General features: G+C 51.6%; 1 protein-coding gene and 1 long non-coding RNA gene across 3 annotated transcripts in view; one reads left to right on the top strand and one right to left on the bottom strand.

Moving 5' to 3' along the window:
• LOC137862487 (uncharacterized) overlaps positions 1 to 2719 on the top strand; it is a 12703-nt gene extending 9984 nt beyond the window's left edge. The window contains exons 2-3 of the long non-coding RNA XR_011100312.1: positions 839 to 986; positions 1878 to 2719. This is a non-coding gene — a long non-coding RNA (uncharacterized lncRNA). The remainder of the gene's footprint in view (positions 1 to 838; positions 987 to 1877) is intronic.
• FAM107A (family with sequence similarity 107 member A) overlaps positions 1 to 21532 on the bottom strand; it is a 25097-nt gene extending 3565 nt beyond the window's left edge. The window contains exons 1-4 of one of the 2 annotated variants that reach the window (XM_068694600.1): positions 21289 to 21532; positions 12064 to 12127; positions 3518 to 3692; positions 449 to 605 (exon numbers count right to left, since the gene is read on the bottom strand). In XM_068694600.1, the coding sequence (XP_068550701.1) occupies positions 449 to 605; positions 3518 to 3692; positions 12064 to 12127; positions 21289 to 21432 (540 nt within the window). In that variant the 5' untranslated portion in view covers positions 21433 to 21532. Of the gene's footprint in view, positions 1 to 448; positions 606 to 3517; positions 3693 to 11191; positions 11638 to 12063; positions 12128 to 21288 lie in introns of those variants that run through there. The other variant, XM_068694601.1, reaches the window with a different exon arrangement.

The following is a 21532-nucleotide window of genomic DNA, read 5'->3' as shown; positions in this document are numbered from 1 at the left end:
CTGAGAGGGTCAGGCTTTGATTTTCTGGTGGTCTTGGCTTGGCTGATATGATTAAAAGGGAGCTGTTGTGCCATTAATTAAATAAACCATTGACATCCATCTTTAGTGCAAATACTGACAAGTAGGACAGGGAATGAATTTATTTTCAGAGGCAGCAAGCTGACTGGCTGCTTGCAGCTATTTCAGTGGTGGACAAGCACAGAGAGCAACAGAGGGCACCCCATGGGACCAGGAGGAGACACAGTGCCAGGGACACATGGAGGTGACATGAGCTAGGTGGGTCTGATTGTGAGGAAGAGGCAGTGCAGCTGCATAGGATGGCAGAGGGATGCACCCTGGCTTTTGTTTTATGGAGGGGTGTCAGCACTATTCCTTGAATTGAGCCGTAGCCAAGCCATCTCACGGGGTGGTTAGGATAACCTGGGGATGACTGACAACTTGGTTCTACCTGATCCAGCCTCTGGTGCCTCTTTAGCAGCTCCTTTTCAAAGGGTGACTGCAACTTCTTTGCCTCTTCCTCTTCCTTCTTCTGTCTGAAGAGCTGGTTTCGCCGTCGGTGCTCGAGCACCCGCTGCAGCTCTGGCTTGCTCTCCACACCCAAGCCTCTGTGGATCAAAAACAGATAAATCAGGGCTGGAGCTGCTGCACTGAGTGTGACCTTGCCCTCCTGGCAGCCCCAAACCCTTCTCGCTCCTGACACCAAGGTGCCACAGCTTTCCGTGCAGGAATGGAAATTGCTGTTCTGTTGGCTTGTGCTGGTTTTAGCATTATTTACGTGGGTGACGGCTTCAGCTGCACTGAAGGAATTTTAAATAATGAAGATTTTTTTTTCCACCAGCAGGGGTAGTCATTGAACTGCAGTAATTGTCCTGGCAGCTCGCATCCCAGGTTTGCTTCAGAGCTGAGGGTTGAGCTGATTGCTGAGCGATCCCTGTTCACGTGGAGAGCTTGGGCTGAGAGGCCAGAAGGAGAAGTCCTCTCCTGAGGTGGGTACCTGGCTCCCCTTCATCTCCCAACACATCCCAAGCAAAGCTGCGTTGGTGGTGGGATCACTGGAAATGAGCTATGGCAAGGACACAGGCAAGGCTTAAATACCTGGCAAAGAGCTGAAAGGAGAACTCCAAACTAATTTCAGAAACTTAACTCTTTGAATGTTGCCATACCTGAATTTAAGCACTAAGGTTTGTCTCCTACATCTCACCCTGACCAATTTCCTACCAGCTTCTGCCCCCTAAAAGCAGCATGGACGTGGCCATGCAGGTAGTCAAAGCTTTGCTGGCCTCCGGGCAGACTCCATTGCAACTGCATGTTTTTTGTGTTGCAGAAGAACAGATTATTAAGAGATCAAGGTTGCTTTTAAACAGGTTATCTTCTGCAATGGCAAGTGCAACATAAGTAATTTTGCAAGAAAATACAGAAGTAGATGTAGTTGGCTGAAGTAATGTTTTAAAGAGGACTTGAAGACATTGTAGCTGTTGCGTGGGGAAGGACCAGACCCTGACTACTTTCCTGGTCTGGGTTTAACACTCGTTAAAATCAGGAGGCTGAGAATATTTCAGGTCCTAAAAAAAAGTCACAGGAGAGGTGTTGTAACATGGGGATGCCTGGGGTTCCTGCGGCAGAGATGGCTTTTTCAAGGCTGGAGGCCTGCCTTGGGTTGCTGGAGGCACAGAGTTTGCAATGTTGTCTTTGGATTTATTACTGCTCTTTGGTTTAATCAGCCTGTGTTGTTAGTACCCAGAGGTGTTGACTAAGGTAAGGGTTTTGTTGCAGAAGCCACTGCTGTGGGTTGCTTCCTGTTTCTGCCTAAGGGGAAAAAGCAAAGCAGAAATGGGAGCAAACACTGATCCTTCTCTCTCCTCTCCTGCCCTCCACAGGACCATGCAGCAGAGAGCAAAGCTGTTGGATTTGCTGGTGACTTAAGGAAATTCATCGATGCTACTCTTCCATCCCTCTGGCAGACCAGTGCCAGCTCTCTGGCTGCTGTGAACCCACACCAGTGCTGCCAGCATCAATCGTCCTGGGAGCCAAGAGAGACTCACCAAGAGAGACTTTAAACTGATCTGGCTCTGACCAGGCTCTAAGCTGGATGAGTAAAGGCTTGATCTCTTCCTGCTTTTAAACAAAAAATAAAATAAAAATCTTTGGTTAAACATATTTTATTAAAAATCCCAACAAGAAGAAACCAGCCCAGATGGATTGTTGTTTGCTGTGGGATTTGCTCCACACATTCGCTGAAAATCATTTGGGAGGCCAGAGCTGTAGCAGGCTTGAACTGCTGCCTCAGGCAGCGCCTGTCCCTGAGCCATGCAGCACCAAAGGACAGGGGCTGGGGACACAGGGTGTCCGTGTTGGGGCTCCTGCCAGCTCCTGATGGCACGTGTGGGTACGCTATGGTGACAGGCACAGGGCTCAAGGCCAAAGTGCTGATGCCACTTGGCATTTGCCAGTTTGAGGTTTAGCCCGGTGCCCCACGTCTGCTGCTGTTCATCTCTGCTGCCTTCACTGCAGGAACGTCTTGGTGCTTTGTTCCATGGGGGTTAAACTGGAATAATGTTCTGGGAGATCCAGGCTAAGGTTGCTGGGTGAACCTTTAACTGGGCAGCATCACTAGGTGGGGTATGGTTGCTGTCAAGACAGGGTTTTAAAAATACCTGGCTGGTTTAGTTGGCTCTGCCTTGATGCTGGAGAATGGCCTGGGCACGGTCCCTGTAATTTTTCTGCTTCTGTGAAAGTCAAATCCAAGCTGAGCCCAGGCAGTGCCAGAACTGGGTAATGCACCCTACTGGCAGGCGTGATTGTTTGCCCAATTAACGCATGTGTCTGGTTCTCGTGATGAGAGCAGTCATTTCGAACAGAGGCTCTGCTCCTTTTAATTAGGGAGTCAAAGTGTGATCATGTCAGAATATTTCATGGTGTTCAGATCATTTTAATATAAAGCCAGCCGATTTCTTGCTGTGCTAGACAGGCTCTAAACTGAGCATGCTTTTGTTGCACTTGGGTTCAGACACTTTCCACAAGGGGCTGATATGGAGGTAGGTTCTCAGACCCTGGCGTCATTATCCTGATGTTGTATCCGTACCCCCAAAGACTTAAACTGGGGTGATGGGGTGGGGAATAAAGAGATGTGAATACTAGCTGTATCTCTGCCCTAGGCACCTCTTGATTTATAGGGAAGCAGTGATTAGCCTTTTCCACGTACAAATAATCTCACAGCAATGCCCTCACACAGCTCCAGTAGCTGCATCCAGCCTGCACCTCTCACAGCCTCTGGGTTGAATGTAGAGGAGGGCTGCACATTGGGGTGGGCTTGGCAAGAGCTTTGGAAAGGTGGAGATGGCAGAGCAGGGGCCTTTAGTTCTGTTTTTGTTTAAAAATAAGCTGCCACATCAGCAAAAAGGGTTACGTCAGGTTTTACACCATGTTCACATGCAGGTTTATCCTGCCCCTCCTGCATGCAGGCCGTCGCTGGCACTTGTGCCAGGGCTCAGCACCGCAGGCTGTGACCTCCTCTTACCTCTTGTGGTTCATCAGCAGCTCTCTGTGTAGCTCCTGGTGACTCTTCGAGGCTTTGACGGGGTTGAGGAGCTTTTTAGGTTTGATCAGGTCTGGGTTTCCATCTATGTAGTCTGGGTGAGTCAGGATATTCCTGCTGTCGGGATGCTCCCGCTGGATTTCTGTGTACATCGAGGCTGGAAGACAAGAGAGAGAGGTGGCAGGAGAGGTGGCATCTGAGGGGTGCGGGAGCCCTCCAGTGCTCTACTCCCCGGGAAGGCAGCTGTGCTAGGGCATTTTGCAAAGGTTTAAAAAATATTCCCTTTGCTGGGAATATATGTGTATATATATATATATATAATATTCCCTTTGCGTTGTTGGAGAGACACGTATTAATTAGATCACTTCTAAATGACTTGCCAGCCACTCGCTTCGGTGGCTGCAGCATTGAGTGCCAAGGACTAATTAACACAAGATCAGTCCAACTGAGGCTGGGAGCAGCCATACCGTGGGCTGTGCTGGGCTCTGCTCCTGCAGGGGGGGAAGCTGCAGGATTTGGGGGGTCCCAGGAAGCACCAACGTCAGATTTTGGTGAGACCCTGCTGACCTAGAGGCCAGGACCCAGCCCAATGCCAAGGAAAGCATAGCTCACACGTGCAGTAACAATTTGTGTGTTCTGGATGTGAGAACAAGGGCCCGCAATTTTCTGAGTGGTGGCAGCTTGGATTTCAGGCAACCCACAGGGTATTCTTGCTGCTGGTATTTTCCAAGTTCTCTACACTTCTTCTTTACAAAAAAAAATCCCACACAACTATACAAAGGGAGCGCAAAGCACATTGTAAGATGGGATGCATGCAGCGGGCTGTGCTTTAAGTGCAGAGCTGACTGCAATTATTCCAGTGCATGGTCTAATCAGGGGCCCAGGAAAAGCAATTAATTCCTGACTATTCACTTGAGCAATTTGAGAGTTTACCAGTAAGAACAAAAAGTCCCAGAAAAAGGGTGTAGGCAGCTCCACAGCTCCAAGTGTTTCATTATTACAGTATTTTGGGGTACCTAGTGTGAGGCTATATGGATTGATGGAGCAGCAAGGAAAACAGCTTTTGTTCAGTAATATGGTCTCTCTCTCTTATCACAGTCTCATGTACAAAATGAATAAAACCCTTTTAAAAAAGAAATCAATAATAAAAAAAGCACAAGAAAGCAGGCTATGCCATTCTTTCACAGTCAGTAAGTACTCAGCAAATGTAAAGTGGATTGCAATCAAACAGAATTGTGTAAGAAATAATACTGCTGAAGAAATGATTCAATATCAAACAACTTTTCATTGAATGTTAATGTGGCCAGTGCCCTGCTGCTTTGGGAACAAAGGAAAACAGATCAGAGCCCATTACATGAGTGTAATTGGGGTGAATAGTTCGGTACGTATTCAAAGGGTGCTTGGAAGCTGGGACCAGTGATTTCTTGTACCGGGTTATGTTCCCATAGGATCACACGTGGCTGCTGGCAGCAGGGAAGAAGCAGAGTTTTGCTGACTGATGGAAGCACCAGGCTGGATCTCACCCTGCTGCGGCCGGTGCGCGGGCTGGAGAGATGCAGAGCTGCAGAGCAGCCAGAGGTTAAGGCAGCACCATCTGATGGCTGATTTTTGTTACATGAAAGCTGGTTTTTGAACAGTGGAAAGCACACGGGGTTTTTAACCGGGGTAAAATTACTGCGGCTTGTTCTCCTAATTCTTCCCTTTAGGGGGGTCTTCTTTTCCATAGGAAGGAGGCGGACAAAGGACAAGAAAGGAAGGTACAAAAGCAAAGGTTTGTTTTGGTGTGAATGAAATAGATGAGCTTCCATTTCCAGTGACAAAGTGGTGGCTTTATTCTTCTAACAAAACAAGTAAATTTCAAAGAATGCCAAGGGTTTTTAATAGGAGCACCACTGTTGGTCAGCTGTCTGCACAACAGGGTTTTAATCTGGAATCACCCCCAGGATGATCAGGGACTCCCCTGCCCTGGGGGCTGCCTGGTTTTGCAGAATTTTGGGGCAGTGCTGTGGCGAGCCTGGAGGTTTTGAATTGGAGAACGTGGCTATTTATATGTGCTGCATGGCTGAGGTTTGTGAAAAGCAGCAGTGAAAAAAAAACATCAACCTATTTACCAGAGGTAGATGGAGGGATTTTCTCTGAAACTGGTGCAACTGGAGATGTTGGGAAGGAAGGAGTGGGAGGCACTGAGGTAGGCTGGAAGTGTTTCTGCCCAGCTGGCTGGTAAATGAGCATGCAGAAGTCCTTTCAAGGAGTGTAATTTGCCTGAGCAGAACAATGCTGCGGGGGCCAGGACACCACAGGAAGCTTTTAGGTTGGTTGTCGCTGTGCTGGATGTGCCCAGGGGCATGTAGGCGCCCACACAATGATTTGTCTCACTCTGCTGTGTGCTGAGGTTGCTGGAAGGAGCCATGAACCTCCCTCCAGGAACTGCACTTTAAGTCACCATAAGACCGTAGTCTGGAAAAATTTAAGGAATGTCTGTATTTGCATTGACCATTAAAACATAAAAACAAAAACAAACCAAAACATTGCAACCTGAAGCACAGCTTGGGGTTATGCTGGGAGTAAGGACAGGACATTCTTTCTGCAAGCAAAAAGGGATCCTGGGCAGAATGCTCCTCCTGCAGTAGATCTATCATTGAGACCTGATGTAATTCATACCCGTGTATGGGGAGACAGACTGCTATCAGACTGTGTTTTGTCATTATTTATAGTGCTGGAGGTGTAAATCAAACCAGGTCTCTGCGGTGGATTTATAGCAGGATGTCTGTTTTTGCATGATTCGGCCGTAGATCAATGAACAAGCCTCAGCTCTGGCACCTCCTGGGCCACCACCATAAATCGGCGATAGGTGTTAGACATTTTTATATTGTTCTTGGCAAGATATAAACAACAACAACAAAAAAGCATGTGCATTTTTGACACCCTCTGCTGTACTCGGAAAGACAGTGTGACCTTTCAAATAGATCTGCTTTGGACTGTGGCTTTTAAAAAGTAGCTGTGTTTGCTTCAATGAATTTAGTGTTTTGCTTGCTTTTAAATATTTTCCCCTTCCTCATTTCTAGAAGCCCGAGGCTTTCTAGGAAAGCTGCATTTCCAAGTGACTTTCTGTATGTACAAAGCAGGTTTTTGGATGATGAGGCTGGGGCTACTGGCACATCTCTGGACTTCAGGCATGGTGCAGCTCCTCTCCTAGCTGTGGCTATGAAATGAGCTCCCAGCCTTCATCTGCCTCCTGGGAGACCCCACAGGAGATGCTCAGCATCTCAGAGGTGCTGAAAACCCAGCACCCCCTTCCCTGGCCTGTCCCTGGTTGTGGGACTGCCTGGAGGAAAATTATTTTATAATAGCTTGGTCTGCTCTGACATAAAGCAAAGCTCAGGTTCCTGGAAATCCTTATAAATCCCCCAGTTCCTGGGAGACTTTTGATAAAATTGTGAGTCTGCAATTCTGGCCCAAATTCTTTCCACTTCTGATTATGCTTGGCCTCAATCTTTTGGGAAACAGCATAACAGTTTTGGAGAGACATTAAATGCCTTTGAAAACCTGAATGTCACAAATAACACCTTAAATATACCCTCAAGGGGTATAAAGTGTGGTGTGTTGCTTGGGGCACCGGGAGGACAAAGCTCTGAGCCTGCTCCTGCAGAGGACAGGGATGCTCGTGCCCAGGGGCTGGTAAAGCTGCTGGGGATGAGCTGCGCTTCCCTTGCTGCTGTATTTGGGATCAGGGCTTGGAGATGTCCTCCACAAAGCATTTATTTAGGATTTAATGACTTGTCTCTGCGAGGCTGCCCCTCTGTGTTGCGGCTACAGAGTCTGTGCTGCTCCCAGCCGCCGGGATGAAAATAATCCCCAGGAATGTTGTAAGGGGATTATCAGCCCCGGGCAGGGCTGGCAACCAGGGTGCTGCTCTGGCTGCCCAGCTCCAGCCGCCCTTCCCAGGGGGAAAGTACAGAAGGGATTGGAGAGAAAATTGAGTGTTTCCAGTCAATGAGTCTCCGCCGTCTGAAGTGTTTGCAGACTTATTTCTGCTGAGAACTGATTTCCCAACAAGAGTGTCTAGGGAGAGCTTTTCCAATAGTGGCAGAAAATGGCCAAACTGCTCTTGTTAAAAATATTTTATGGGAATACCTTTCTGGGCAGAGAGTGAGCCTCCGTGAAATGTCATCCACATAAAAATAGGCAGAAGGCATTATTCAGGGAATGGGAGTCAGGGCCAGATGTGGTTATTGCTTGTAATTCCGTGAAACCCTGGTAATCGGTGGAAGAGATGAAATGGGGGAAAAATGTGGATTTAAGCTCACAGCCCCAGGTCTGGGTTTGCAGAACCACTGACCTGAGGTTTCCTGGGCAGAAATGGTCACTTAAAATTGTAGCCTCTGGTTTTCTAAGTGCCTGGCATTTGTTCATGATTTTTTTTTTTTTTTTTTAAAGAACTCGCAGATTAATGACGGGCTGCTGAAAGAAGCTGGTCACACACATCCTGCAAGGAATGGGGCTGCAAACCATCGTGCTTAATACAGATCGGTAAAGCTACGTGTAGTTTCAAGCTATTTGCATGAATAATAGGAACTGCAAAATAATCTGAGTTCATGACACATCTGCCTGCAGCAGTGGGAAATCTTCCCTGTTCTGGAGATTTTTTGCCATGCCCAAGAACTTGGTGTTTCTGTTCTGAACTGCCACGGAGTGGTGTCTGCCAGAGAGCAAGCACAAGATGCAGCAGCTCCCTGCAGTGCCGCCAGCTGCCCCAGCACCCAGCTCATCTCCTTTAAAAGCCTCCTCTCACAGAAATGTAGCATTTTCTAAAAAACAAAACTCCAAACAAAAGTTTCTTCATGTTACTGGGATCTTGTTAGGTACATCAGTGCAGAATAGTTTGTGATATGATCTGGGAGAAACTTTTAAAAATGGGGAAGAATTCAATAAATAAATAAATAAATATTTATAATATACATTAAAAAATACATATATATATATATATGTATATATATATTTGTGGATGAGCCCACAGTAGGAAGAAATGGAGCATGGGGAAAATTTCTGAGCTGGATTCAGGGGTACAAAGATCTTGAGGTCTGCACGTATTTTTTATTTTTCCAGGATCTAAGCCCCTTTTCATGGCCATGGCTGCCCTGGTGTTTCCACACCACGGGCTCATCCTGTTTGCTCTCTGGGGAGCCCTCCTCTCCTGAGGATAAGGTTTCCAACCCTTCCTCCCCTCAGGCAGCCCTTGGGAGCTCCTGATCCCCTTCTTGCTTTAAGGATTATAAACACGGTTATAAACAATGACTGTTTGTGGTCAGGACATTTCCATGTTTAAGGTGGAGTTGGAGTTTGGCCATGTGGCCTCTCCCACTGCAGAAGAGGTCATGCATGTTCAGTCCTACAAAGAGCTACGATGGAAGCTGGTCTTTCATATCGGATTCTTGAATTCTTGGCAGTGCCAACTTGCATGACTTTCCTGATGTTAATTAATAGTGCTTTATGAAGGCAGAATAGCTGGGACTGGGGGGACTCTAGAGCTGCCCTCATCCATGTGGGCTTCAAGCAGCTTGTCCTGGCCTTACAAGCTGAGAGATGAATTCTTGCTGGGGCGGACCTCAGCAACACACTGGCAGCACCAGACACCGGCTGCCGTGTGTCTCAGCATCCGTACATGTGGTGCAGACACTGGATCAAACAGAGCAGCTGGGAGCAGGGACTTTGACAGGCGGTGGTGTATCGGAAAGCAGGAGTTGCTTGGGCTCCCCTTCCAAACTCACAGGCGGCCTGGTGACGTGCTGTCTGCTCTAGCAGCACCCCAGGGAGGAAGGCTCTCGGGATACCCGTGTGTTTCTGCTGGCTCAGCATTTCCCTTGCACATTTACAAGTAAAAAACACAGTGGGGTTGTGCCTGCCTCGCAGACCTGAGAAGCACAAACACCCGACCCGTCTCGCTGTTATGCCCCGAGCAAAACATCAGTCCTGCCATCACATTAATGACTGCCACGGCTTCCGGCCCTGGTGATGGAGAATAATAATAATAATAACATGGCAAGCCCAAAGTTTGGCAGATGCTGCTTGTTATCCTCCCCATCCTCATTGTGGTTTTCCTCTCCCCTGGTTCCTGTGGGGTTGGCAGCTTGGAAGCCTCTCATCCCAGGGGCCTGGCACACTCCCCTTGCCTGTCACTGGGCGACTGCGTCTCCGATGAATGATACGCGTGCTCCAGAAAGGAGGCAAAGAGCCTTTGTCTGCTTTTAATCTATGCTTTTAAATAATTAAGCCAGCCTAATTCTGGTATTTATAATGCAATGAGGCAAATGTAACTTGATGTGGCTGCTCTGGGAAATGGGTCCCAGCTATGGGGTCGCTCCTCAGGGCAGAAGGTGCTCACCACCGAAATTCAGAAATTAACCCCACAGGGTTGCAGGGTGAGAAAGGGAAAGACCACCATAATGGAGGTGTAAGAGCAGTGCTTAGTGATGAGCGGCTTTGTAGGGAAAGCAGCAACGTGCCAGCATTTCTGACCCTTCCTCCTGTGAGGGGAGCGAGGGGTTGGGCCCTGCTGTGTCTGTGCTCGCGCTGTCCCTGCTTCCTGCCACCGGTCTCTGCAGATTTTATCATTCTGAGGACACCAACAGGGACAACAAGGCCCTATGTGTCCTGGCCCTGCTTCCCCACAGCACCATCCTGCCTCTGCCCCTGCCCCTGCCCACACAGGGGATGGGGCTGCCACCAGTAAACCCAGTGCCAACACCAGTACAGCCACTGCTCCTCCCAGTCCAACCAGTGCCCCCAGTCCCACCCACTCCTGCTGAGCACCTGTCACCAGCTACAACCACCCCACAGAGGCCCCATAGGAAAGGACCCTGAGAGAGGGATCCTGGCTAGCTGGGGCAAGCCGAGCCCTCTGGTGCTTGAAAGTTTCTGCATGGGCTTGGGCTGGCTGAGGGTGGAAATGCTCGTAGTGTTTAGGCAGCAGCAGCCTCCTCTCTTGCTGGAGACAGGCGGGACTGGGCATGTTGGTTAATAATTTCATTTAATTACCTTGGACTGTGATAAGCAAGGGTGCTGAGGCAGGGATCCCACTCTGTTAACAATTACCAAGGAAAGCCTGCCCGTGCCTTTCGCAAGCAGCATGTGGAACGGCTCGATTAGTTTTGTTAAGCAGTGACAGATGCTCAGCAGTCCTTGATAATGTCGCAAACTTGCTTTTAATATATCATCAAATATTTGCTCTGTGCATTTGCCAACCTATGTAGAGACACGCATCAATCATTAATGAATATTTTAAGGTAGCTCAAAGGTATTTTGTGGAATGCAGAGAAAATCATTTCACTTTGAACCGTAGGGATTACACTAGCAAGTACCCCCTGCCCAGCCTAATTCCTCCCCAGGAACATCGAACTGTAGCATGGGTTCTCCTGGGGAACTCCCTGTGGGATGTGGGTTTGTTTTGGAAGGGAAGCTTCTGAAGTGCCACTGCAGAACTACAGAAACACGATATCCCAAACCAAACTTAAAGCAGGGTCCAAAGTCACCTGTGCACAGACAGGCACGCGGTGCAGAACATCCGCATGGGAGCTCAGCAGCCTGTGCCCAGCAAGTGCAGGTAGGGGACACGGGGACGTGGGGACCCCCAGGACAGCTTGGGGGCCCTGGGCTTACCTGATTTCTGCAGCGTGGCCCTGGGGAGCCCGGTGGCCCCGTACTGCCCCGTGTCCCACGACATGGGGCTGCTGCTTCTGCCCGCCTGCACTCCCGCTGATGAACTTTTAGGTCGGGTCCCACAAAGCTCCTGCCTTGTCTCTCTGGTGGGGGTGAGGACGGAGGCTCCTGTTGAGGCTGCCTTCCTGCCACCCTGCAGGGACCCCACGGACCCCCAAAACTTGCTCCTTTTGCTTTTCGTTGCCGGATGATGTTTTCTCAGGCGTGAGGAACAAGCTAATTGATTTCCCCCCCCCTGCAAAGAAAACAGCTCCCCCCCTGCCCAGGTGCCTGAGCGCACCGAGAGGTTGCGTCCCTGCTCCACGGAGGGTGATTTCTCCTGAGTGTGCCTTAACCACGCTCCCGGAGAAATCAGATCGGCCCAGAGGAAGCCGCACGCCCACTCTCTTTAGCAAGCACTGCAACAGCAAAGCCCGGCACCAGGGCAACCGCTCGTGTTATCGTGATCATTCCCAGTGCGTTGCAACACCCGCTGCGCACCAGCACTGCGCTGTCCCAGGGGCAAGGGCATGGGGGGGAGGCGCAGGGGCTGAGCAGCCTGGTTCTGCTGCCCAGGGCTTGTCCTGGCCTGGGGAGCCTGAGGCTGTGGAGATGGTGGGGGGAGAAGGAGCTGAAGTGCCCCAGTGGTTCCTTTAGGCTCTCGGCTGTGTGCTGCCCATCGCCCCATGTCCACTGTCAGCCTGGGCTTGCAGAAGCTCACCCAGTGTTTCTGTCCAGCACTGTTGGTGGTGCTGGCTGTGTGCAGGGCCCCCCAGCTCATTTTGCCAACCCCCCTGTGCAGCAGCGTGTGCTGCAGGAGCTCCGACACTCACCCGAGCCACCACTCACGGGCTTCCCACTGCCACCGGCACACCTGGGCTGGAGGGAATATTCCTTCTGGAAGAAAAGAGAGAGAAGGAAATGGAGAAGGACTGTCTGAGTATTACCCTGTAACAGAGGGTGAAATGTAGGAAGAGCTAATGGAGACTTTTAAAATCTCTATATTTTTAATCTCCTTTCATTTCATTGACACAGAGACTCAAAGCAGGAGCAGAGCATCCTGCTGCCCATGTTCCCCTCTGTGTGTGTATGTGCAGATGAGAACTTGCATGCATCCCCACCACCTGTGGGCTGTATTTTAGAGGTCACTGAGAGCCTTTGCCTCCAGATGTGGGTTGCGGCTGTGGGGGGGTCACAGAGCAGAGGCTGTACTGGTTGCACAAGCTGCCCAAGCTGCAGCCTACCATGCAGCCCATGACATTCAGGGCCGAGCCAATTCCCCAACACCATCCCCAGCCCTGGAGCCTGACTCCTTGCTTGCATGCTTCAAAATACCACGGCTTGATTTCTAGTCAAAGAAGGGCTGGCTGCACATCTGTCCTGCTCTTGTGTCACTGCTCAACAGGAAAAGGGCAGGTGCTGAGCTTTGGGTCCACGAGTTTGCTGGAGATGTGGCAAAGGGGGAAAAAAAGCATCATGTTAAGCTTGCTTTCAGCTCCCAGATGAGAGTGGTTGTGGCGGGTGGATGTGGGGAAGGAAGGACCAGCATTCAACTAAGTAAATCAACCTGAAGAAAGACAAGCAAAGTTTTCTGTTACCTCCCAGTGCTGACCAGCTGCCACCTTTGGGCTCTGCTTTGCTGGCAGTGGGTCTCGGGGGTTCAGGACCTGCCATGCTGAACCTGAGGCAGTCTGATGGCAAAGCTGTTTTCCTAGGCATTCCTTGCACAATGACTCTCTCTGCTATCTAAATTAGTCGGCAATTTTAACCTCTGCTGCTGAGTCTCTGGGATTCACAAGAAGGCTTTGTATTCCTCTGTAGCTCCCTGAAGGCTATTGTGTCAAGGCAGCCGACTGCAGGGTGATATTAATCTGGCTCCTCCAGACACCCAGCTGCCTCAATCGAGGCCTCGTTTCTTATGAAATGGCTTCATGTCCCAGCATGGGGTGACAAAGAGAGCTCGTCCGTGCACCACTCTTTCTGGGAGGTGTCACCACACAACCTGCTTGTGTGGACACATCCCCTGGGCCTGCTCTTATTAAAAAAATCCCAGATATGCCAAGTGAGTACCTAGCACTGGCTCCTCTGTGCCTGGGCCCCGCAGACAGCCCAAGGGGAGCGGAGTGCCAGGACTGTGTCGTTATCAAATCTCCACTCCCAGCTCATGATGGGGAGTGTGGGTGTCAGGGAGCGCTGCTGCTGGTTGTAATTGGGCTCCCTGCCCACGGACAGACTTCTAGACCTGCTGAAGTCACCCAGGCCTGGGTCAACCGCTTCACCCTCCTGCTGCAGGATGGACACCTCCCACTTCAGGTGGAGTTAGCCCGGCTGTAAGTGGGGCTAAATGCAATAAAGCAATGTAAATAATAAGTATCATCGTACTGTGTTTTATTGTTTTATGGTACACCCAAACTTCCTGTGTATCACCCTGACCCCAGTGCATGGCAAAGCTCTCCTAAAGCAATGGAATGCCTACAGGTGGCATTTCCTCAGGTGCAGGCTGCTTTGAGCCACTGGCTCTGAGCAGGAATCCTCCTCCCTGGCTCCTGCTGAGGGGTGTGATGCTCTCCTGCAGCTTGAGGCCAGCCTCCCTGAATGAACTTGTTCTACACGTGGATGCTCTGATATCTACTCGCAGCAAAGGTGATAGCTGCTAATTTTGGGTCATGTTTGTGCTTTGTTGAAAGCAGTCAGAGAAAATTGCCCTCATCCTGGAAAGGGAGAGGAGGATGGCTTCAGGCAGGTTCAGATTGATTCAGGTGCCATTAAGGTGCAGCATCACAGCATCTATGTTGCACAGTGGCCAAAGTCTGAGCTAACGAATTAGGCAAGAAATTGCTGCAATCAGATCATGGTGTATAAGACCTATTAACGCGGGCGAAATGCCACCCAGGCTGAGAAGTGATCTGCATCTACCGGAGACCTGGTTCTGGGAGGAAGCAGCAGGGCTGGAAGTTGCCCAAGCTGCTGGTGAGTAGGTGAGCTCGGAGAGAGGTGCTCTGTCTGTATGGTGTCAGCAGCTGCTGACACCGGTTCAATGAATGAACACATCTGTTGATTCACTGGTCTCATTGCTTAGCCCAGAGGCTTTGAAAGAAGTTGTGATGACCTGAAACAACGCAGTGCAAGCTGGCAGATCAAAGCCAGCGTTTCTGTCTCTGATGAAGCCACAAAACATGAGATGCAGAGATAGGCTGAATTACACCCTATCGCTGCTTTCTATCAGCCCCAAATGCCCTCTGCTTGCTGCTCCCAGTGCTCCTTATGAAAATGTCTCCAACATGCTCCTGGACACTGGGAGATTGTGTAAGCTGTTGCCCATATCTCTTAGATTACTGCTGAATTCTGCTCTATCTGCATTCATTTGCAGCAGCTGGGACTGATCCAGACCTTGGTGAAATCATCCACTGGAAGAAACTTCTGAGGATTAGTAAGATTTTTTCCCATCTGTGATGTAAATGCACAAAAATCTGTCAGGCTGATTGTTTTGCTGCAAAGTCCTGCCATGTGAGGTGCTGAGGCTGATTGCATCCAGCAAGCTGGTGCACATGCTTGCTGAGACAATTGACAATTTTTTTTTAATTTATTTTATTTTATTATTTTTTTTTTAAGGAGAATCAAAAAGAAAAAGAGCAGCATGTCCTAAAAAGGGCAATGTGTCCTAACACCTAGCATCACAGCTAGCTTCCCACTGGCCCTGCCCTGAGGAAGTGCTGGAGATCGAGCTCCTCTGCCTCACAGGGGCAGAGCGATGCTTGGCGGGGAGCTTGGCTCTGCCCATCCTCTGCTCCAGCCCACTGTGGCACAACGCTCGTTTGGCAGGGTTTGCAATGGGGACTGGCAGGCACCCAGGTGTCAGTGTCCGGGTGCATCCCAGCTCTCCCAAGCCAGCAGCTGAGAGCCACTGAACTGCCCATGTCATGGCAGGGCTCTGTGCTAAGCGTGGGGAGCTCAGAGCCTGGATGAAAAACCTGCCTGCACGGGCTGTGGCCCCTCTGAGCTGCACCCTGCCGCCCTTGTCCTGGTCAGCACATGCCTGCCTGCCCACAGGTGATCAGGTTTGCCAAGCCAGGCTGTGAGCTTGCGTTACTCCTGGTCCCTGGCCATGGCCATGCCTGTTCTCACTATCATGTTGCAAAGGGCTTTAAGAAAGATCAAGTTATTGGTGTTACATTTCATTCCTGGGCTTTTGACCTGTGCAAATCTGCAGCATTTCTTGGGTAGGAGCAGAGCTGGGAGTGGACACACGCAGACACTCCCAGGAGGGCGACCAGCAGCCTCGGGGCTGTGGGACACCCGTGGTTTGTGACTTGGGTTTATGGGAAGCAGCCGGATCTGACCCTGCTGTGCCCATGCTGCTCATGGGGCATGCCGGCCAGGTGGCCACTCTGCTGCTGAGTTGAGTGGAAAATTTCAAATGCCTCGAATAGCGCTTCGTGTTATTTTATTCATAAAGACAACACAATTTGACACAGACGAGTGCTGCGCTGACCTTTGTGTGCCTGTCACAAACACCGCTGGCTGGGCCAGTCCCAGAAGGCAGGCCCAGCCCTCCCGCAGCTGGGGGAAGTGGTGAAACAAGGCCGGTTTCAGGGGCTGCCCACAAACAGGGCGCCGGGAGCTAATGTGGGCCAGCAGCAGCCTGGGCGCAAGGCCCTGCTCCTGCCCAGACCTCAGCCAAGCATTTCCTGCAGGTTAATGAGCAGGAGCAGTGGCCAGGCTCAGGCCCCTGAAGGGCACAGGGAGGCTCCCGGCATCTCCCCAGCACAAACGGGAGCCGTGTGGCCATCCACCCATCGGCATGGTGCCCCCAGACCTGACGCTTTGCCTTGGCCCTGAGGCACACGTCCCCTGAAGCTCAGAGCTCTTTGCTCTGGGGTCTTGCCATGCACAGAGCCTGGTTCCAACCCATCTGAGTGCTGTTAGCAGCACTTCTGCTGTAACAAACCATTATTTTAACCTGTCTCAAGAGCTTATTTTTGCCCCGTGCAGTAGGTTTGGTTCCACTGATGATGTGGAGGACCAGGCTGCTATTTCTGGGGACGCTGCTGACTGCACGGGGAGAGCATCAGTCACTGGCACAAAGGGGCTCCGACAGTTTTGGAACGAATTGCTGTCATGCTGCAGAGAGACCATTAAGAAACGCTAAAAAGCCTTGAAGAATGGGGTTTTTCAGAGAGTGAGGCTTATGCCACATGAGTGACAGGGACAACATTTACTTGTGGTGCCGTGCCAGCTGCAGTGGCATTGTTGCTCTGTGTCACACCCAGGCACTGCAGGTTAGGGGCCAAGGACAGTGCTGTGACCCCTTAGCTTGGGAAAACGGGGTTTGTAAGGAACGGGGGCAGGAGGGAAGGGGCCACAAGGGAGGAGGTTTGGCTGCCACCTGCAGCAAGGGCAGATGCCACCCGCTGGGCTGCAAACGGAGGAGGCAGCGGGTGAAGAGGCGAAATGTCCCTGTTATCACAGGCGTTATGAGAAAGCAGCAGGTGCTGCTCGAGCGAACCCCCTGGAGCATAGGGAAGCAGCAAAGTAGCGAAGCCTTTAATTGCTTTAATCCATTTCTATTTGAGGACCACTGAGCCATTCCGAACCTGGCAGCTGCTGCATTTCCACACACAGATCTTCCCGGTCTCCTCCCTCCGCGCTGCGTTGCGTGCCCCAAATCATGCTGAGCTCCTCTGCAGCTCAAGCTGGTGCTGGAGATGGTGAGCACCACTGTGCCAGCCACCACCACTGCCAGACAAGTCTTTCTGTATTTTTTTATTGGCTCAAGTTGGTGAAAAACTCCTTCCCAGTGGCATGGCACAGACCCTCCTTGCAGAGCACAGCCAGCTCTGCAGGTCAGAGCCACCTCACGGGGACGCCCACACAGTGAGGACAAGGACAAGGACAGGGTGTGGGGTGCAGACACCTGTTCCCATGCACTTTGCACCCCAGGAGGGTTGCTATCACATTATTTTTTTTTTCTCCTCTCCTTTACCAAAGCCCAGAGCAGTGTCTGTGTTTATTAAGAGCCCTCAGCTGTCACCACCTGTGAGACCTTAAAGGGCAGAAGAAGACGATGGGGCAGGTTAAAGCTATCCTAAAGGGGTGTTGTGGAGGTTTCAGGACCAGCCCCAGTTCCCCTGCTCTGGCCTGTGCTGTGTCAAGTTCGTCTTCTGCACACAGAAGACGAAGCTTGAAGGTGTTTGAAGCATTTGATGAGCCTCAGCTGTTATTTTTGGGGAATGTGTTAATTTTGCCTAGAAATGGGCTTTTCATCAATATCTTCCCCCTGTCATTAGGCACTTAGGAAATTTTCTGGTGTACCAAGTTATCGTCTCTCGCTCCCATCCCTCTGAACCACTGCTAACTGCAGGCAGCACGTGGCAAATCCTTTCCCTGAGCAGTGTGATGCTGCAGGACACCGAGGTATCACAGATCCAAACTACCATCTGATTTTTGGATTTGCTCCTGGGCCAGTGCCACAAAACAACTGGCCCTAGGGCTGCCTGCTTTGGCCTCGTGTGATCGGTGTCACCATGCCAGGATGGGCACCGTGCTGGTCCCCTCTGTGGCCCTTTGCTCCCTGTGCTCTGCTGCACTGGCATGGAGCAGCCCTTTCCCTTCTCATTATAAACCTCTCCTCTGCCAGCCACAGACACAGCTCCTCTTGTTTGCCTAACTTGATTCTGCACTTTCCAAAATAAGGGCCCAGGATTTTTGTAGTTGGGATAAGGGTTTCCAAGCTCTTGAATGGCGAGATCCAGATTTTTCATCCATTCAGAGCTTTCATCTCTTTTTTTTTTTTTTTTTTTTTTTTGTAGCCTTCACCTCTGGTATCGTGTGAATGGCGTGTTATTGCTGGTGAGAAAACTCCATCAAGTGCAGCTACGTGTGCACTTCTTATGCAGGGTGGGTGACGGCAGAAGGCCAGGCTGGGGGAGCACCTGCAGCCCCACGGGGTGCTGTCCCGTACCCCTGCAGTGCACACGGAGGGGTTTAGGGGTTGGTTTCCCAGCTCCGGCTTCCAGCGTGGGCAGCCAGGTGCTGCCATGCCAAACAGGGCTCTCCCTGGTGCTGGCATGTTGCCTCTTGTTGTTTTAAACCAGCAGCAGAGTAAAGCTCTCCTAATCTCAGCTCATCTGACATTAGTGTAAACTGACACTCTTGGGAATTTGGGGACAGAAAAACTTTCCCTGGGGAAACGGCAGATGTGTAAACCCTGGCTGCCCTGGGAGCTGTTTTGGGGGAGGCTGTGCTTGCAGGGTTATTCGAAGGTGGGTTTGGTTGGGGTCAGAGGAGAGGCTGGTGCTGTGCAGAGCAGTGAGGGTCCTGCGGGCAGGGAACCAGCACCATGAGCTGCCCCAGCTCCTTGAAGCACCCAGGCAGGGCACCGTGAGGTGGTGGTGATGCCAGAACAGGTTTTTGGGAGCAGCTGCAGCCTTTGAAAGGAGGAATGTCCTTGGAGCCCCGCTGGCAACCTTTCCGGTCCCTTTTGTTACGGAGCAGGGGATTGCCTTGTGCTCCACATCCCCTGCTGCCAGCCCCTTGGATGGCCACTGTGCTTGGAGCTTGAAAGGGGCTCTGCCCAGACTGCTAATGGGGCAGCACTGGCCCTGGTCCCGCTCCCCAGTCCCCCGTGGTCCCCTCTGTGCCCTTCTGTGAGGGGTCTGGGGGGAAGCGGAGCTGTCCTGCCCATCCCTGGAAGCTGCTCAGGGCTGCCAGCAAGGGGAGAGCCCTGGGGAAGGTTTTGAAGCCTGTTCAGTACCAGGCAAAAGACATCAGGAGGATGGTACAGATCGCCGTGAGTGCAGTGGGGCTGGGCTGGGAGCGCTGAGGAGGTGGCTCTGAGCCAAGCCTGACCTAACCAGCTTATTTCCCTGGCTGCAGCAATGCCCTGCAAGCACGCCAAGGCCCGGAGGTCACGGCCACGTGAGCAGAGGGCTGGGGATGAGCTGCAGGCAGAGCTCAGCCCCTGCTGGGGGGGCTGCCCTAATCCGGAGTCCCGGGGGTGCCGCAGAGCTGGGCTGAAGCATCCGCATCTCTGATGGGCAGCGGGGAAATGGGGGGGCTGCGAGTGACACCCCTGTGGCTGGCAATTGTTTGAGGGACAGGAAAATAGACTGATGTTTGCTGGTCCCTCGCCAGCCCTGGTTCTCTTTCTGGGTTTTGGGAGCGCTGGCCAGGACAATGTGAGACAAGGTCCTCAGGGATGGGCTTGGTGTTTGCTGGAGCCACAAAGCTGCTCCTGACCCTCTTGAATTATTGCTCAGGGGGAAGATCAGAGCCCACCCCCCAAAGCCCTCTCCCGGGGAAGCCACGGCTCTGGGGCAGGAGCTGGGGATGCTGAGGGCTGCAGGGGAGGACCAGGACTGTTGTGGCAAAGGCCAGGCTCGCTGTGGCTGGGGAGCATCACCCCAAAGTGTCTGCCCCTCACTGACTGTGTCTGCTGTGAGCATCAACGAGGAGGCCGAGCTGGGAGGATTTTTTCTCTCACTCATTCGCAAGCTCTCACTAAATCAGGCACTGGAGCAGTTTCCCACGGCACGCAGGCTAACTCCTCAAAGCTTTTCTGCAAGTTTATTACTGCCTTGGCTCTGCAGAAGTGTGAGAGGGGCCAAGATCACTCCGGCTTTGTTTTATTCCTATCTTACATTCAGGTGTTTACCAGCCCTGAGGGATTTGCTGTCCTTGCTGGACTGTGTGATGTCAAATGCTGAGCATTGCTTAAAATCAAAGGTACAACTAAGTCTTCTACTCCAGTTACTGTAGCTGCTGGAGATTATTTCCCTAGGATAGTGGGAATGCAATTTCATGGACTTTCAAGCTAGGGGGTTGGTTCATTTTCTGTCAATTGGGAGGGAATCTGGGTTAAGACGGATGAAGAGCTGGCGACAGTTTTGGGCCACTGGGTGCTGCTTGTCTCTAATCGGGGTCCTAGCCTAACTCTCATTCTTTGAGGGATTTTCATTTACATTTCACTTGCAATTTCTGATAGAGGGTGAAGGGAGAGAGGAGTAGTTTCAATTTCTTGAAGCCTTTAGGACATCATAAGTCTGATGGCTGCTGCTGGAGTCTGGACAAGGTGAAAGCACAAACGTCTTCCTGGTATTGCTCTTGACAACTTGAATACACATTCTTAAAACGGTGTCTTGTAGTCTGAGTAAGACTGGGTAAGAAACTCAGACAGAAAGACCTGCCAGTTTTTCCTGACCTAGTATGGTGTACGAGGGCATTTCTGGGACGGAGCTGGGAGAGAAGCTGCAGAGGAGCCAGACACTAAAGCAGAGTGGCCCAAGCACACGGTGGCGACACCTGGAGACGTGGTGACACATCTCCAGGCACAGACGTCATCAGATGTGAAAGCAAAGTTACACCTAATGACATTTACGGCACAGCTGTCTCCAGCCACCTCCGTATGGCTTTGACCCTTACAGCCCTGCTTCCTTTTGCAGCTCTGTGGCCTCTCTCCTGGGGCATCTGGAGAAGAGCAGATGCATGTGGTGCTGTTGCAACCTGCCCAGCTCACCCCTGCCTCGGGAAGAAGTTGGCAGCTGTTCACAGCCCAAAAAATACTCAGGGGTGTCTCCAGGGGCCACACGGGTGATGGGTACAGCCCTGACCTCCAGGGAGTTTCTCACCAGGGATATCAGGAGTGCAGCCTGTGCCAGCAGACGAGCATCCCGTGCTGCAGGGGAGTTTGCTCGCCCCTGGTTTGGGTCAGTTAGGAGCAGGAGCACAGAGGTGGGGAGTTGGGGCCAAGGCTAGGCTGCAGGTGGGCATGGGGGCGCAGCCTGCAGGCTGATGGGTGCAATCAGACATTTCTCCCCAGAAACCCAAACTTTGTCCTACTGCCATGCTCTGATCCCCTCCTCGCTGTCCTGAAAGCCCTGGCAGGGCCCCAGCACTGAGCCCATCAGGTGGAATTACTTAAGAGCAGGTCCCTTCCCCCTAATCCCCAGCTTCTGTCATCGCCTTAGCACGCGCGGGGCAAAACAAGCCACACGTGAGCAGACGGTGCCTTCTCCCTAAACCCGCCGCCGCTTCAGCCCGCGACGAAACCTCCCCGTTACCTTTTTCCCGTGGGTTGCTCCCATGGTCCGGCACGTCTGCAGCGCCCTGCGGGCACCGGCCCCGCTACACCCAGGGGGACAGGAGACCACCACGCAGCTCCTTCTGCCCCGGCTGCCACCGCGGGGAGCCGAGCTCCAGCCCATCTGCAGCGGGGCCGGGCGGGAAGGCTTGCTTTTCCTCCCTTCTCCCAGCACGTGGAGAACTCATTTTCTTCGTGCACCTCACGGCTGGCGCTCACCCAGG

Source organism: Anas acuta, chromosome 11, assembly GCF_963932015.1.
Source record: "Anas acuta chromosome 11, bAnaAcu1.1, whole genome shotgun sequence".
NCBI classification, from domain to species: domain Eukaryota; kingdom Metazoa; phylum Chordata; class Aves; order Anseriformes; family Anatidae; genus Anas; species Anas acuta.
The sequence above is the reverse complement of the archived record's forward strand: the minus strand, read 5'-3'. Positions and strand labels throughout refer to the sequence as shown.